This window comes from Hoplias malabaricus, chromosome 17 (genome assembly GCF_029633855.1).
Source record: "Hoplias malabaricus isolate fHopMal1 chromosome 17, fHopMal1.hap1, whole genome shotgun sequence".
In the NCBI taxonomy this organism is placed as follows: domain Eukaryota; kingdom Metazoa; phylum Chordata; class Actinopteri; order Characiformes; family Erythrinidae; genus Hoplias; species Hoplias malabaricus.
This window is the reverse complement of record NC_089816.1, coordinates 8736700-8751185: the sequence shown is the minus strand read 5'-3', so window position 1 is coordinate 8751185 and position 14486 is coordinate 8736700. Positions and strand designations below refer to the sequence as shown.

General features: G+C 37.6%; 1 protein-coding gene across 2 annotated transcripts in view; it reads right to left on the bottom strand.

The window, feature by feature from the left end:
- Positions 1-14385, bottom strand: part of kctd8 (potassium channel tetramerization domain containing 8) — a 29981-nt gene extending 15596 nt beyond the window's left edge. The window contains exons 1-6 of one of the 2 annotated variants that reach the window (XM_066649165.1): positions 14271-14385; positions 12951-13052; positions 12653-12795; positions 12294-12402; positions 10701-10790; positions 8425-9334 (exon numbers count right to left, since the gene is read on the bottom strand). In XM_066649165.1, the coding sequence (XP_066505262.1) occupies positions 8425-9334; positions 10701-10739 (949 nt within the window). In that variant the 5' untranslated portion in view covers positions 10740-10790; positions 12294-12402; positions 12653-12795; positions 12951-13052; positions 14271-14385. Of the gene's footprint in view, positions 1-8424; positions 9335-10700; positions 10791-12293; positions 12403-12652; positions 12796-12950; positions 13053-13810; positions 14035-14270 lie in introns of those variants that run through there. The other variant, XM_066649164.1, reaches the window with a different exon arrangement.
- Positions 14386-14486: the final 101 nt, after the last annotated feature.

Here is a 14486-nt window from a genome sequence, read left to right as displayed (position 1 = left end):
AGAGCAGCAGTCTTAACTCTTGTCTTGTGCTGTTTCGGTGTTTCCTTTAGGCCCAGAGACAATACTCTGCACCCGTGGTATCTACACTTCTAGAGTAGGGCATTCTTTATCATCTGCACCCATGTCACAGTGAATTTTTACTAGCTGAATATTCATAGCTCGAGGGAAATGCAGAGAATGACTCTGACTCAGGTGGGTTTTATCATTCCTATCAGAGATGATGACAGTTTCTAGTCTTCTCTGAAACCAGTGGTTTTGATTAGTGTTTTTTTGGAGCCCTCTGCCATTGAAATAATCTGGACTAAGCATATTAGTATAAAAATAAATATGAACTTGTAATAAACAAAATGGCAATGTAATTCTAAATCTGAATTTAAATGTTCCACCCATACACCCTAAACTGAGAGCCTTGTATTTATCAAGTATATTAATAAACTTGAGTCATATATGAAAAAATTAATCATCACAAGTGGATCTATTACTCATCTTCACCCCTCTGCTAATGTAACTATTTTGCCAACATGTTTTTAGTTAGATTTAGTTTAGTTTATCATAAGAATTTTTAGAGTGCAGTAGGGGTGATGCTATTGCAAATCGGAGCGGTGCTGTTTCCCCTTTAACGTTTAAAATTTTTTCTTTCTAGCGTGGAGTTGAGTTTGAAAATTCCATTTCAAACACATTTTCACTGCGTAAGTGCAAAGAGATATTTGATGAATATTTTAATTATCATTTTGAAACAACGATCACATTAAATAAGTTAATTCAAATTGTTAAATGCATTTTCATTTTAATAAAGACAATCATAAAGCAATCAAATTTCTGTGTAATTAAAATATCTATAGAAGAATACCAAATTAAAAATGTTATGAATTTGAAATATTCAGTAATAATTTAATTTTGAGCTCAAACCTGCATGTTTGATTGTAAAATTAAATTCAAACTTAAAATTATATTGCATTAAATTTTCATTAATTTTGGTACAGATATGTTTCAATATAGTACAGGTTACAGCTCTACGATATGTACATAAAATGCTGTAGAATGTTCCACAACTAAGTTTACTTAAGTATAACTTCCCCACCATTAAAATATAGGTTTCTCTTCTTCTCCTCTGTTTAAATATGTCACTATGTCTATTTATAACGAAATATTTAACATGAGGGACATCTCTTCCTTTCACAAATGTGTGAGTTATTTTTTTTGCATTTTGTCACTCATATTTGTGTTGCTGTCATAAAACTGTCAAACAAACTGTGTGCTGCAGCAGAAAAGGGTACAAAGTGCTGCAAAAAATATGCTTAGAGTGATTCGGGTCCCTTTCTTTTGAAAACTATGCCCAGAATTGCCCAAGGCAACATATTTAGTTCACACTTATAAATTGCACTGACATTCACTGTAAATGATGTCCAAAATTTGTAGTTCTCCTTACAATTAGTGCTTTAATAAATATTTCACTTACTAAGGTTCTTGCAGTTAAATCCTATCAAACTATCACAGAAATGTTCTAAAATCTTACGTAAACCTTCCCAGAGGAGTAAGTCTTACTCCAGCACAGGGGTATAAACCACCTATAAATATATTTAATTGCTGAATGATAAAATTTGTTGGATGAATAGACTTCATCCAGAAACATTTGTTCATATAATGCAGTGACAACTCTTGGCTATAGATAACTTAGAAGTCTGTGTAAGATTAATATTAATTTAATATCATAATTCTCTGATAAACTATGTAGTGTGCAACTTTAATAGTGCTTAGTCAATAATAATGTTTAAAAAAAGAAGTTACTATTGAGCCTTTCATCAAAAATGTACTGTAAACCTGCAGTAAGCTGGCATAACTCACAACTAAGCTCTCTCCGTAAGTAAGCAATTCATCGGTATGGTAAAGGTACATTATTTTCATTAAAGGTACAAACAGTTTAAATGTACATTTAAAGGTACAACAGTAGTGTTAAAGCACAGTTGTGTTCCCTATAGGTGCATTACATTCTCATCTCCTGAAAGAGAGGTGAAATTTGTAAGATTTCATTACTGAACTGTGTAGAATAAATGTACAGAATAAAGTCCTGGAGATGAAATGGGGTGTATGAAATAAATAGTTTATAAGTGTATAATTATAATAGAACAAGGTACATGTTCCTTAATTAAAAGTACGGAATATATACCCTTGGGGGTACCTCATACTGACAGCAAAAAGTATCACCACAGTGACAATTTTTCTGACATTTGACCAAGGATCATCAGGCACTGTGTGTAATGGGTGCATCAATATCCAGCTACATTATTTATGTCGACACATCAATTTTGCCACTGTAACAACTGGACAAGTTAACAGGCTTTGAAAAGCTGGATCAATTCTCATGAATATTCCTTACTCTTAGATCCATAACCTTGACCCACCCTTCTGTCTCTTTAGTCCCGACTTACAAAGACTTAAATAGATTGTTTTTTAAATGTTTGTACATGAGGTATGTTGTGAGGAACAGTGCAACATATGCTTATTTTTTTAGAGTGCAGAGTCATTTGATAAGACTGATTACACCTGGTAAGAAATGCTGGAGGTTACTATTGAGGTTGGCAAAACGACTATTTCCCCCAATGTCCTTTTGTGATTATGGCAATCAGAAATTGTCAACAAGCACAGCAAATTCTACATCTCGATTTATTTTGTTAGATAGGAGATATTGGCAATGGCACAACACCAAAGGAGGGAATGAAAACAGACAAGGTCACTGACTTTTGAGGACGGTTGTGGTGATGAGTACCAGAGAGCACCTCCTGGGTTTAAACTGGCTGCACGACTGCAGTCGTTTTTGTAAGGGACTTGGAGGATGAACATGTCTAACGGATGACAGGGATTTATTTGTCAGTCTCCCCTGACAGAGATGCAATCAGAGTTTAGATTCGCCCTGAGAGACATAAGGCTCACCCACACGAACCAGTCAGTCACTCAACAGGAATAATAATGAGAGATGACGATACACTACCAAGACACCCATGCACATGCACATGCACACATACTAAAACATATCGCTTGTTTAAAAAAAATCAACAAATTAAATAATTTAAAAAAATGTATAGCCTGAAATGGTAAAGAATCTATCTGTCTTTAATAAAGACTGCACAATACCACTTTTCTGATACCCTCACTTTCAAATGTGCTATAGGCGCAGATGATGTGTCTCTGTACCAAATAATGGTAACATGCCACAATATACAAATTAGTGAGTCAATGTACAAGCCCCCTGTACCCACCCACTGATGATGCTCTCCTTGTGCTGTGCTCGTACTGGAGTATAGCATCCATTTTTGCTCCTAATCTCGTGCATTCTACTCTGCCATACTTGTCCTTTATGATAGTCAAGAAGTTTCAGAATGCTTCAAACAGGAAAATGCACTGCAAAGAACCAATGTGCTTCAAATAGGTAAACATACGTAATTCAAATAGGAAAAGGCATTGCAAATAAGCAAATTAGGCTGTGGATAGGGAATAATTTTACAGACTTGAAGCATGTTATGCTATTTTAAACCTTTTCCCATTGGTTCCCCACTTGAAACATGTTAGCATATATGAAACTAATTTTCCTATTTGAAGTGAATTTAATATCTGAAGCGATTTGGGCTATAGTTCACTTCCTGTGTGTGTTCCTCTGCTGTTATTGAAACAAACAACCCAGCAGTTCCCAGTCATGGTCTACAGCACTCATTGTAATGGCCACCTCAGTAGATGTTTAACCAAAGTTAATATTAGCTGAAGCTATTAGGTGCAATTATCTTTAAATTAATCAGTTCACACAAGCATTGGCTGTTTCATCACTTTTTTGTGATTGGATCATGTTCCAAATCCATTTAATCATATAAAATCTAGGTGTAATCCATGTGTTGACAAACTGTGAATACGATAAAATCACTTAAAATCAAATGCACTTGGGTACTGCATTGCACCCAATGATCCTGGCATGCTTCTGACCGTATAACACATATTAAGCTATTTTACATCTTTACATATATATATATATACAAATTCTGTTCTATTATACATTGCATTAATAAAGGCAGAAACTAAAAAGATCCAATACAGAGCACTGATGAGTTAAAACCTGCTCCAGTTTTAATCAGCTGTTCCACCATACATTATTACAGAAAATTTAAGAAAGTTCAGCCTTATTTTACATGATGGAAAAGCAAATTTTGTTCATCTATTTTATGTTTCTCTATGCACTAAAATGACACAGTTGCAGTAAACCTCCAGCTCCTTGAACCCCCATTTAAACCCAAATGCCCGCTGGTTCAATAGGTTTAATTCATTCTCAATTTTCCAAGTTACCAGCAAAGTATCGATGCATATTTCTAACGTTATTTTACATTCTAACGTTATATTAACATTAGTTTCTATGTTATTTTGTAAAGCCCAAAGATTAGAGAGCAAATATTCACTGTGCTGCTCTGCAGATAAGAGGAAATTTGCAAAAACAGTGTCAAATAGAGAACTTCTTAAGCTTAAGACTCTTGCTGCTTATAAAACTTTCAATGAAATATTTAATCTGGATTTTCTTTTCAAACATAAAGCCGAAAGTGAAATTGAAGTGGGACACTGGTTGATTATTCAGCTTTAGCCCCTGTATATTTCTCTTCTTAATTAGGGTAAAATTTTGTTGTTGTTTTGTGATTATCCTATGTCCTAACTACCTCTGACATGCTGAAGGATGTCTGTCACCTTCATCTGAGCTCCCTGGACAGCCATCTTTACACTGATAGGGCATAGATGTGGATGAGGAGTGTAGGGGGCTCCCATGAGGCAAATGAATATCACATTAAACTCTGATGACAAGTCTGTCAACAAGCCATGTGGCTACTGCTTCCAGTGACTGGTCACCATCCTGCTGAGACTCTCTCTCTCACTCTCTCTCAACCAAACGTGATAATAAAATTTGATCTACTTAATTCAAATGTTTTTAGATAATGTGCTTCGTTCATTCTTTGTGAAAGTGTTGTCAAACAGTTGAAATGGAACTGCAAAGCAATTAGGTCTATCACCAACTACCATTTATATTATTGTCAATTTCAGGAAATCAAGGATCTGTGACCTTTAAGCCTTCAGACGATACTGCATGAGAAACCCTCATACTGCTATGGTAAATATAGCCACCTGAGCTTAAACGTACTTACAGTCATTTACCAAATGAAACCTAAAACTCTGTAACACAAGGAGAAAACCGGACATCAACTCAAAGCAGAACAGATACCACATGGTCCAAAAGGCAGTGGAAAAATGTGCTGTCATCAAATGATTCCACATTTCAGATTTGTGAAAATGTGTTGTAAATCAAATTAACATTTTCTTGATATTTTTATAACAGAAAATCAAGTATCTTTTGTCAGTTAAATTATAGGTTCAAGAGAATGAACAAATAAAAGATTTTTATATTTTTGCATTTTACAAAGCTTCCAAACATTTCTGGAACTGGGGTGTATAGTTATGCCACTAACATGTTCGGTTTGGTATTCTCTAAATATTAGTCTACAGCTGCACCCATACTATTTCCAAATAAGGAAAGTCAAATACACGTGTTTACTTAAAATTTCGGCTGATTCCAACATTCAGTTTTACTGTTGTAAATGTTATTATCAAATAAGGTCTTAAACAAAGTAAACCGTATTTAATGAGCTGTCATTTTACTGAGAGGTTGTAATACATAAACAGTACTAATGAAAAATACTAAATTGAATAACATCAAGGTAGACCAGCTCAGCAGGGAATACAATGGTCACCACGCTAGTGTCCAGGAGTTTGCTGATTTCTTTCTCCAAGCTTTGATTAGCCAGTTAATTATCAGCTTTAGTCACTGTATTTAAGAAAACCACCCAAGTGTACTAGACTGTGGCAGTGGAAAATTTCTACATCGTTATTTTTTTGTTGTTTTCTTTCTTTATAGTAAGACCATGTTTGTATAGTACACCAGAATAAGAATACTTAGGTAGGAACCCACTCTAAATTTAGGAGAGTGCTAACTGCATGAAATTCAAGAGCAAAAGTGCTACAAAATGAAACAACTTGATTAACAAGTTAGTTGCGGTTGCAATACAAAGGTTGTATAAAATCTTACAGACAAGTTCAACTTGTACAAACAAGAGTTGTTTTTTCCTCAAATGTACCATACCACCTTCAAAGATAATGAGCTTCTGAACGTAAACAAACCAGAGAGAACTGCAGTTCCCCACAATTGTAGACATTCTCTTTTTAATGTATGGTGAAGTAAAGGGACTTTATTATAGTTCAGCTGGCATCTCTGAAAGGATTTGATTTGCCAGAGTTTATATTGTAATTAACAATAATTATTTTATATTATTAATTTTTCATTAATTAAGATATGAAAATATATTGACCAATATTATTTTTGTTTGCTGTTTTGTTCCCTTTCTCCTCCAGTTTACTCCCTCCTGTTATTCAATGACAACATAAACATCTCTTCAAGATATACATTTATTATGCTTTTACTAAAGTTTGAAAATCTGTTTTTTCCCACCATTTAAATATATAGATTTCACTGACTTGTGAGAATATACTATGATTTTTAGCCGTACCTACTGATGCCCTTCTCTATTCCGCTCTGCTCTCTCTATCTTTCTCTTCCATCTTCCACTGGACCATTATTGATCTTTTCTCTCCTTTTCAGCTTTTTTCCTTAGAGATCTGCTCCTCGTCACTGTGTCTTCATACCTCAACTTCATCCCACTCTCCCTCTCCCTCTCTCCCTCTTCAGATCTTTTTCTTTCCATGCTTTGGCTCCCTCTTGTCCCTATCTCTGCCGATACAACCAGAGTACTGGATCTCTTTACAATACTGACTGACAGAGAATGGTATGAGATAATGGGCATAAGGTGGCAAGAAGGGAGCACTATTTGCAAGCTTAAAAAAGACAGACAGTGAGAGAGAGTGGAGAGAGAGAGAGAGAGAGAGAGAGAGAGAGAGAGAGAGAGAGAGAGAGTATGTAGAGAGAGAATGTAGAGAAAGAGAATGTAGAGATAGAGAGAGAATGTAGAGAGAGAAAGAGAATGTAGAGAGAGAAAGAGAATGTAGAGAGAGCGAGAGAGAAATTGTAGAGAGGGTGAGAGAGAGAAAGAGAGAGAATGTAGAAAAAGAGAATTTAGAGATAGAGAGAGAGAGAATGTAGAGAAAGAGCGAGAGAGAAACTGTAGAGAGAGAGAGAGAGAGAGAGAGAGAGAGACATTAGGCATCCCTTAAGGCATACACATACATGTTCCCTTATACAAACATGCCTTATTATCTAAGCTGTACAGTGGTGAGAATAGAGCAAAAATTTCAATTAATTTGCTGAAGACCACAGCTGTGCCTCCTCTTGTCAATCACCTGCACCTTTATCAGTGCATTTCTTCCATGCTCTAATTCCACAAACACTGGAATATGTGTGTGTGTGTGTCTGTGTGTGCGTGTGTGTGTGTGTGTTTATATGTGTATATAGACAAATACACACAGTCTGAAACCTGTAGTACCCGAGATTACAGATTTATCCAGAAGAAAAATCCAGATAAACTGTCTCACCGGAACCAAATAAGCCTTAATTACAGGCTTGGATCACTGCACCTGCAAATCATATCACAGGCTACATTTCAGATGTACAGCAGTACCTGGGTGCTAGAGGACACTTACCTCCACGATGAATGGCATACATAAAGCTTTGAATTAATCTTAATTAATTTGGAGAAAACATCTTATTTGATTTTTTCTGATCAAAACAGTGCTTAAAATTTATAATTATTTGTTTCCCTTAAATTATGTTTAAGTTTTTTTTTCTTTCTTTTTTTTTTTTTAAAGATTGAATGCAGTGTGCTAGACTGCAACTTAATTGTGTTTTTCTGGTTATATAACTTCTAATTGGTGACTGGTTGCTCCTGACTAGACTGCAATAAGTTAAAAAACATATGTCCCATGTTAAACTTTACTGAAAATGAGGAAATTATAGACTGCAACTTTAAAAAATCTTTCATCTACCAAGCAAACCCAGTATGATAACAACAAAAGATGACTTGAGTATTACTATTTACTCACATCTTATAGCATAAGCAATGGCTCATAGTGCAACTACATGTGTGTGGGATGCTGGTGCAATTTTTTGGGCTTCTATCTACATTCACTCATTCAGGCCTGAGGCACAAAGTGCTCCAATTATCACACCCGATTCACATGCACCAAAGTACAACATATTCTCAGGGATCCCGTGTATATGCAAAAGTTAAAGCATTGACAGGACAGAGAGAGAGAGAGAGAGGTTGGAGTTAGGACTTATCTGAGGTTGGAGTTAGGGTTAGGGTTCTATATAGGCTATTATTATAAACTAACATAATGGCATTAAATAAAGTTTGTGAACAATTTAACGTTTAACACTAATCAAATACTTACGGAAAAAGATGTATTCCGTGTAGCTGCTCCAGATCTTGTCATCCCTGTACTGGTTGACAAAGGCGGCTGTTCCTGTAGAGTTGCAGGCAACCATGCTAAAGCCTGCCTCGCTTAGCCGGTCAAAGGCTTGCTCCAGGTGGGTGAATTTCAGGTAGAAGCGTGAGGTGTACTTCTCCGGAGGCCGATCTGGGTCACGGCTCTCGTTCAGAGTGTCTCCGAACACTTCCTTAGCCAGGACAATGCGGCCACACACCATGATCCTGGCCACACGCCGGAATTTCGCATCTGTCTGGTTGTCCCTTACCATGGTGTAAGAACCTCGGTAGCCTATGGTGATAAACCCTGATCTTTTGTCCTGTCCAAAAGACGATGAAGATGGGACAGAAGCAGCCCCAGATCCAGTGGTGCGTCCGAGCTGAAGTTCGCTGCTCTGTGAACTCTCTTCAATGTCGCTCTGGCAACCCTCATCGTTGAGTGATCCTTGCTTGGCAACCCTTGGCCCCAGCAGCCTGAGAAGCTCACCCAGTTGGAAGTGCTCAGCTTCACGCTGCAGTCGCTCGCGCTCAGGGAAGTGTTCGGGTAGCACTAGTTGCCGGTCACGTAAGAAGTCCAACACATAGCGGAAGAGGAAGCCATCGCGGTCAATAAAGAAGCGGCCACGGCTGTCACGGGGCAGCTCACGAGGTGCCCGGCGTGCAAACATGGAGTGCAGAGGTGTGTCCGGTATGCTCAGCAGTGTGGCCCGCTTGGTTACATACACCTGGCCACCCACGTTCAATTCAATCACCTCTGGGAAAGAGGGGCACCCAGACACCTCGCTAATGGGCAAGACCGTCTCCTTCATGGCCATGGTCCAGCCGCTGAGGGTGCCCAGCAATTGAAAAAAGAAAGAGATTTGGAGGCCAGCAAACTGCAACGGAGGAAAACCCCGGCAGGAAGGAGCGCAGGAGGTCAAAGAAGAGGAGGACAATGATCCATGGAGAAGTAGATAGAAAGGAGGAAAAATGAGATGGAAAGGTTACAAATACTATGTGATGCAAAAGTTTGGAAGATAAAGCCTACATCTCTGCTGGAGAGAGAGAGAGAGAGAGAGAGAGAGAGAGAGAGAGAGAGAGAGGGGACAAGTTCCTTCAGCTGCAGCAACTCTGTGAAGAGTGAGGAACATAGATACAGAACGAGAGACTCAGATGCAGAGAGGGAGAGAGAGAGAGAGAGAGGGAGAGAGAGAGAGAGAGAGAGAGAGAGAGAGAGAGAGAGAGAGAGAGAGATTGTAAAGCCTCACTGAAAGACCTCACATCATTTGTCCAGGTTTGGGGAAGCCACAGTGACATCATCCACATTGTGAGGGAGGTGGGCAGGAGCAGCCTGAAGGCTCCACCATTTAAAGGGCCAGTGAACAAATAAAAATACCAATCAGTCATACTATAAACCCTTAATAGACAAAAGTAAACAAATATATATATATATATATGTGTGTGTGTGTGTGTGTGTGTGCGTATGTGTGTGTGTATGTGTGTGTGTGTGCGTATGTGTGTGTTTGTGTGTGTGTGTGTGTGTGTGTATGTTTGTGTGTGTATGTGTGTGTGTATAGACAGCTGCAATTGAGTACAACCCAGATCCTAATAAGCCCCCATGTATTTTAAGTTTTATTTGCGAGAGTGGTGTAAAATATTTGCCTGTGAGTCACACAGTTGGTGCCTTATTAAGTTGGACTCCTATTAATGTTCTAGCACAGGCAATGATAAAAACAGGCACGCAATGTGATATTCTCTGGAGAATAAAGACAGATTAGCTGTTTTTCTCACATTATCCCTGCCAAACCATTAAACACACACACACACACACACACACACACACACACAATTTTTACATTCAATATACCACAGCTCCATCTAATGGACAGTAACAATGAGTGAATTACATTGAACCAAGCTCGAGACCGAAAGACATGGATTATAAAATCACTGTATAACTGTAAAGGTTACTCCACATAACTACAAAACAAATGTTGATAAAATGTATATTGTATATATTATATAATAAATGCATTGATATTGATTTTATATATTATTAAATATTAATATCTGTTGTGTTACCAAAAGAAGGCTAATATCCCTAAATCATATTTCCATATTATTAAAAAAACATGGCCCTCATTCACTCATATTTACATTATCTACCTGAGTGTTAGTGGTAGCCAGGTAACCCAACACACATTGCATCATCTTACTAATGACTCCCAGATGAGAACACAGCTTTGACACAAACAAACTCACTTTCTCTTTGCATTTCTGAACAAAAGTGGTACTCTGCATATAATTTCAACCATGCCAGCTTGTTTCAGTTGTGAACATCTGAGGAAATCCCTGCAAAGAGTCAAAACACAGAAAGCTGTTTTACCAATAGTAAACTTGCTATTCTTTTACATAGTCAAATTCAGCCAAAGTCTGCTTCAGTATTAGTGATTTCATATAGTGGGGGAAGACCTGAATCCTTCAGTGTCCAGTAATTTATCAGTGTCACATTAAAGACCCAGTCCTGCCTTAAGGAGCTTCTTAAGGGGTAAACACCAACAATAAACGCCTTGTTTTTCAATGCTGATCCCTTCCACCTTCCTCCTGGCTGTGTTCATTCACAGAAAGGTAATTATGCTAAGTCAATACCCATGTTCAATCCACTGTCTGCTTGGCTATTAGCAGTGAGAGGAGGTGGCCAGCATCTGCTTGAGGGCTAATTGATCTGGCCTAATAACTTGCGGCAGTCTCCTTCCCTCAGGAACACAGCCAGCATGCTGACTCAGCCCAGTGGCACAGACAGGTAGACTGACCTTAGACCTTAAGTTCTCACATTGGGTCTCACATTGGATCTTAAAGTCTATTTGAATATACACGCACACAGCATGAGAGTGGGAGCGTGTCAGCGTAAATCGTGGTTTGTAACTGTAGCACTCTCCTATGTAATTAAGTAGGAGGCTGTTGCCCTTGACAGAAGCACCAAAATAGAAATGTATTTGCCAAAATGTTAACACTGGTAGGCACACCCCAATAAATGCTGGTTGAGACAATATCAATGTCAGATTTTTAATGAATATATCTGCCGAAACTGCAAAAAAACCATATAAATTGTATAAAATAGAACTAAATTGCCCTCCCATTGCAAAGAAATACAGTTCAATATATAAGGCACTGAATATTGGTCAAATCAAAACATGTTTTGATCCTGATGATTCTGCTACCTGCAGATACTGATATTAAGCCTGTACAGTTTTGTAACCCTTTAATGCTGTATGTGTTTTGAACTTAATGTTCAACTAAATCCAAATCCTAGTGTTTCATTCAGTGTACCCCACTCTAACACACCTTATTCAACTCATCAGCTAATTACCATTTCCTTTGAGAACTGAATAGGGATTAAGACTGGTAGAAAATAGTGCCTTATGGTCTATTGCTCACAGCTCACTATGCAGCAGATGAGGTGTTGATACTGCCAATAGGGGAGCGGAGAAAATCAGCCTCAGTTCGGGGCTCTCAGTATACTCATATGACTGAATGTCATCACCTCACATTGCCAGCTGATTATCCTCCCTTCACACATCCAATTCTGAGTCAATCAGTGCTCTCACACTCCACAGTGTGTGCCACACTACAGCCCCATGATTATATTCTGAGCTAAGACAAGGGCCGACCTGCTAGCTGCTCTCTGGATGCTTAAGGATGTATGCATCGCTGCTTTTATGGCTCTGAGGCAGAATAAATGACATTGACCTGCCCCCCTGGAGCCGTTTCTCATGAGGCAAACTTCCTGATCACACGGGTAATGGAGTATGGCCAATGACACAATGAATGTCAAAACGTGTCTTCGAGGCTTACTGCTGCTTGTGACGTCTTCTTTATGGGGCCATAAAAGAAGTGCATTTTTTCCCCTCTGTACATCTTGACAGTGCTGAAATTAAAACGATGTGTATTCACTGAGGTATAACTGGGAAAAAAAAATTAAAAAGAGAATGTCTGACATCATTTTATCCACTTGATCTGCCAATGGAGTTCTCACGGAAATACTAAAGTATTACATAATTAACTGTTAGTTTCACAGTAATTATTAACTAATTTACAGAGGTTTTTGCCTAAGAGAATAATTCAAAGCGATTGTGATATAAAGCATGAAATATTTATTTCCCCTATAAAGTACATCACATACATACACAAAATGATTATGAATATATTTTTACCTGTGAATAAATAAGGCTCGCGTTATAATCCATGCTTGTTGCTTAATAAAAGCTCCACAGCAAATTTCCAATAAAGCATCATACAACATTAGTCCACCACCACCATTCTGTGGTGCTGTAATGCAGTGGCCTCTGCAGAGCCTCTGAGTGACATGTATAGATAGAGAGTGAGGGAACGAAACAGAGAGAGAGTAAAAAGAGAATGATGGTTCTAAACGAGTGCTCTGTGCCGCAGGGCTGGTTGTCCCTCAGCAGGGTGAGGAGAATGAAGACGAGCTGATCAGAGAGAACAGCCTACCTGCTTGTTGAACCACTCAGAGGACGCAGCAGCACAGAGAGAGGGAGGGTAATATGAAGCCAGTCTGGGTCCTCTGAAAATCGTTCTAGTGAACGTTTCACACTGGGGGAGAAATGAGAGAGGGAAAAGGTGACATTAGTATGATGTGTTAAGCTGTTCCAAGGGTGCTAAAGAGACTGCAGACATGGTGAAATGCTTACTTAGGGTTATGTGACATGTTAAATTCTAGCTGGGGGAGTGTCTTGTTTCAAGCCTCTTTCACAAACAATACTCACTGGCCTGCACCCATGAGTTAAAATAATATATATATATATATATATATATATATATATATATATATATATATATATTTTTTTTTTTTTAACATAATCCTGCTGAACCGATTACAGCTGAACAAGTTATGACAATATTTTAAACCTTTAAGGCAGAATGTAACACATAAAATTACACTGAAGATTATGGCTAAGTGGCATGTAGTGGCTTATAGATCAATAGTCAAACACGCAATATCTGATTTTTTTAAAACAACACAGAACGGCAAAACCTTCCTCTCATACAAATAAGAATAGGCTTCTTTTTCAAACTGTGTTGAAGAAATACACTCAGCATTAGAAGAGTATTAGAAGTATTATCTCAAGTAGTAATGGTATAAAAGTAAACTTATATTTTTAAAAACCTTTGTGAGTTTAAGTACAAAACAACAAGGTCAAATAACTACTTCACTATGGGACTTTTGTGTATCGCTGTGCTTCTCTTTATGAGATAAGAATGAAGTCTACAGTTTAATCCTCAGGTCACAGTTGTAGGGGTAGCCAATCAAAAATCAGATACTTTAAAAAAGCCATTTTAAATATACTTACATTTAGTTTATTTCCTTAGTTTACTCTCTTCGCTTAGCAACTGAATATATTGTCAAATGTTTTGCTATATCCAGTTAACCTTTTGCTAGTTTCATGCTGCTATGCTAACTTAGCTTCGACAGCCACTGTCAGGAGAACATTAAATAAATATAAAATGTATGTAATAAAAAATAACGTATATATTTAACGTTAAAAAAATGTTAATAAGAGATACTAAGGCTTCGTTCAATATACAGGCTACTACACTGCAAAATATCATAACATTTCAACACTGAGTGCACCTCCACGGTACATGTTTTAGATTCTATTAACACGTCTCGTTGTTGGAAATGTAAAATTTATATGAGGTAATTTTAATAATTATCTCTTTGTTCAATCTTTTTATCAGTCATATTCGAATTTGTACAGCTAAAAATATTAAAATATTTTTCAATGTATGGTTGTCTTCAACGTAACTTACAAAAAAACGGTTTCGGCACGTTGTGCTGATTGGGGCCATAAGGCACAGCAGATGGCGCTGTTTTTCAATGACAAATTCGTCGTCATTTAGCAACGTCCTTGTATTTACATTGCGGCGTTACGGTATGTCCGCTTGTGTGTAATCTGTAAGTATTATACACGTTAGAGTTTATTCCTGGAAAAAAAAACCTGCTGAAATGTTTTGAAACTCTTTCTC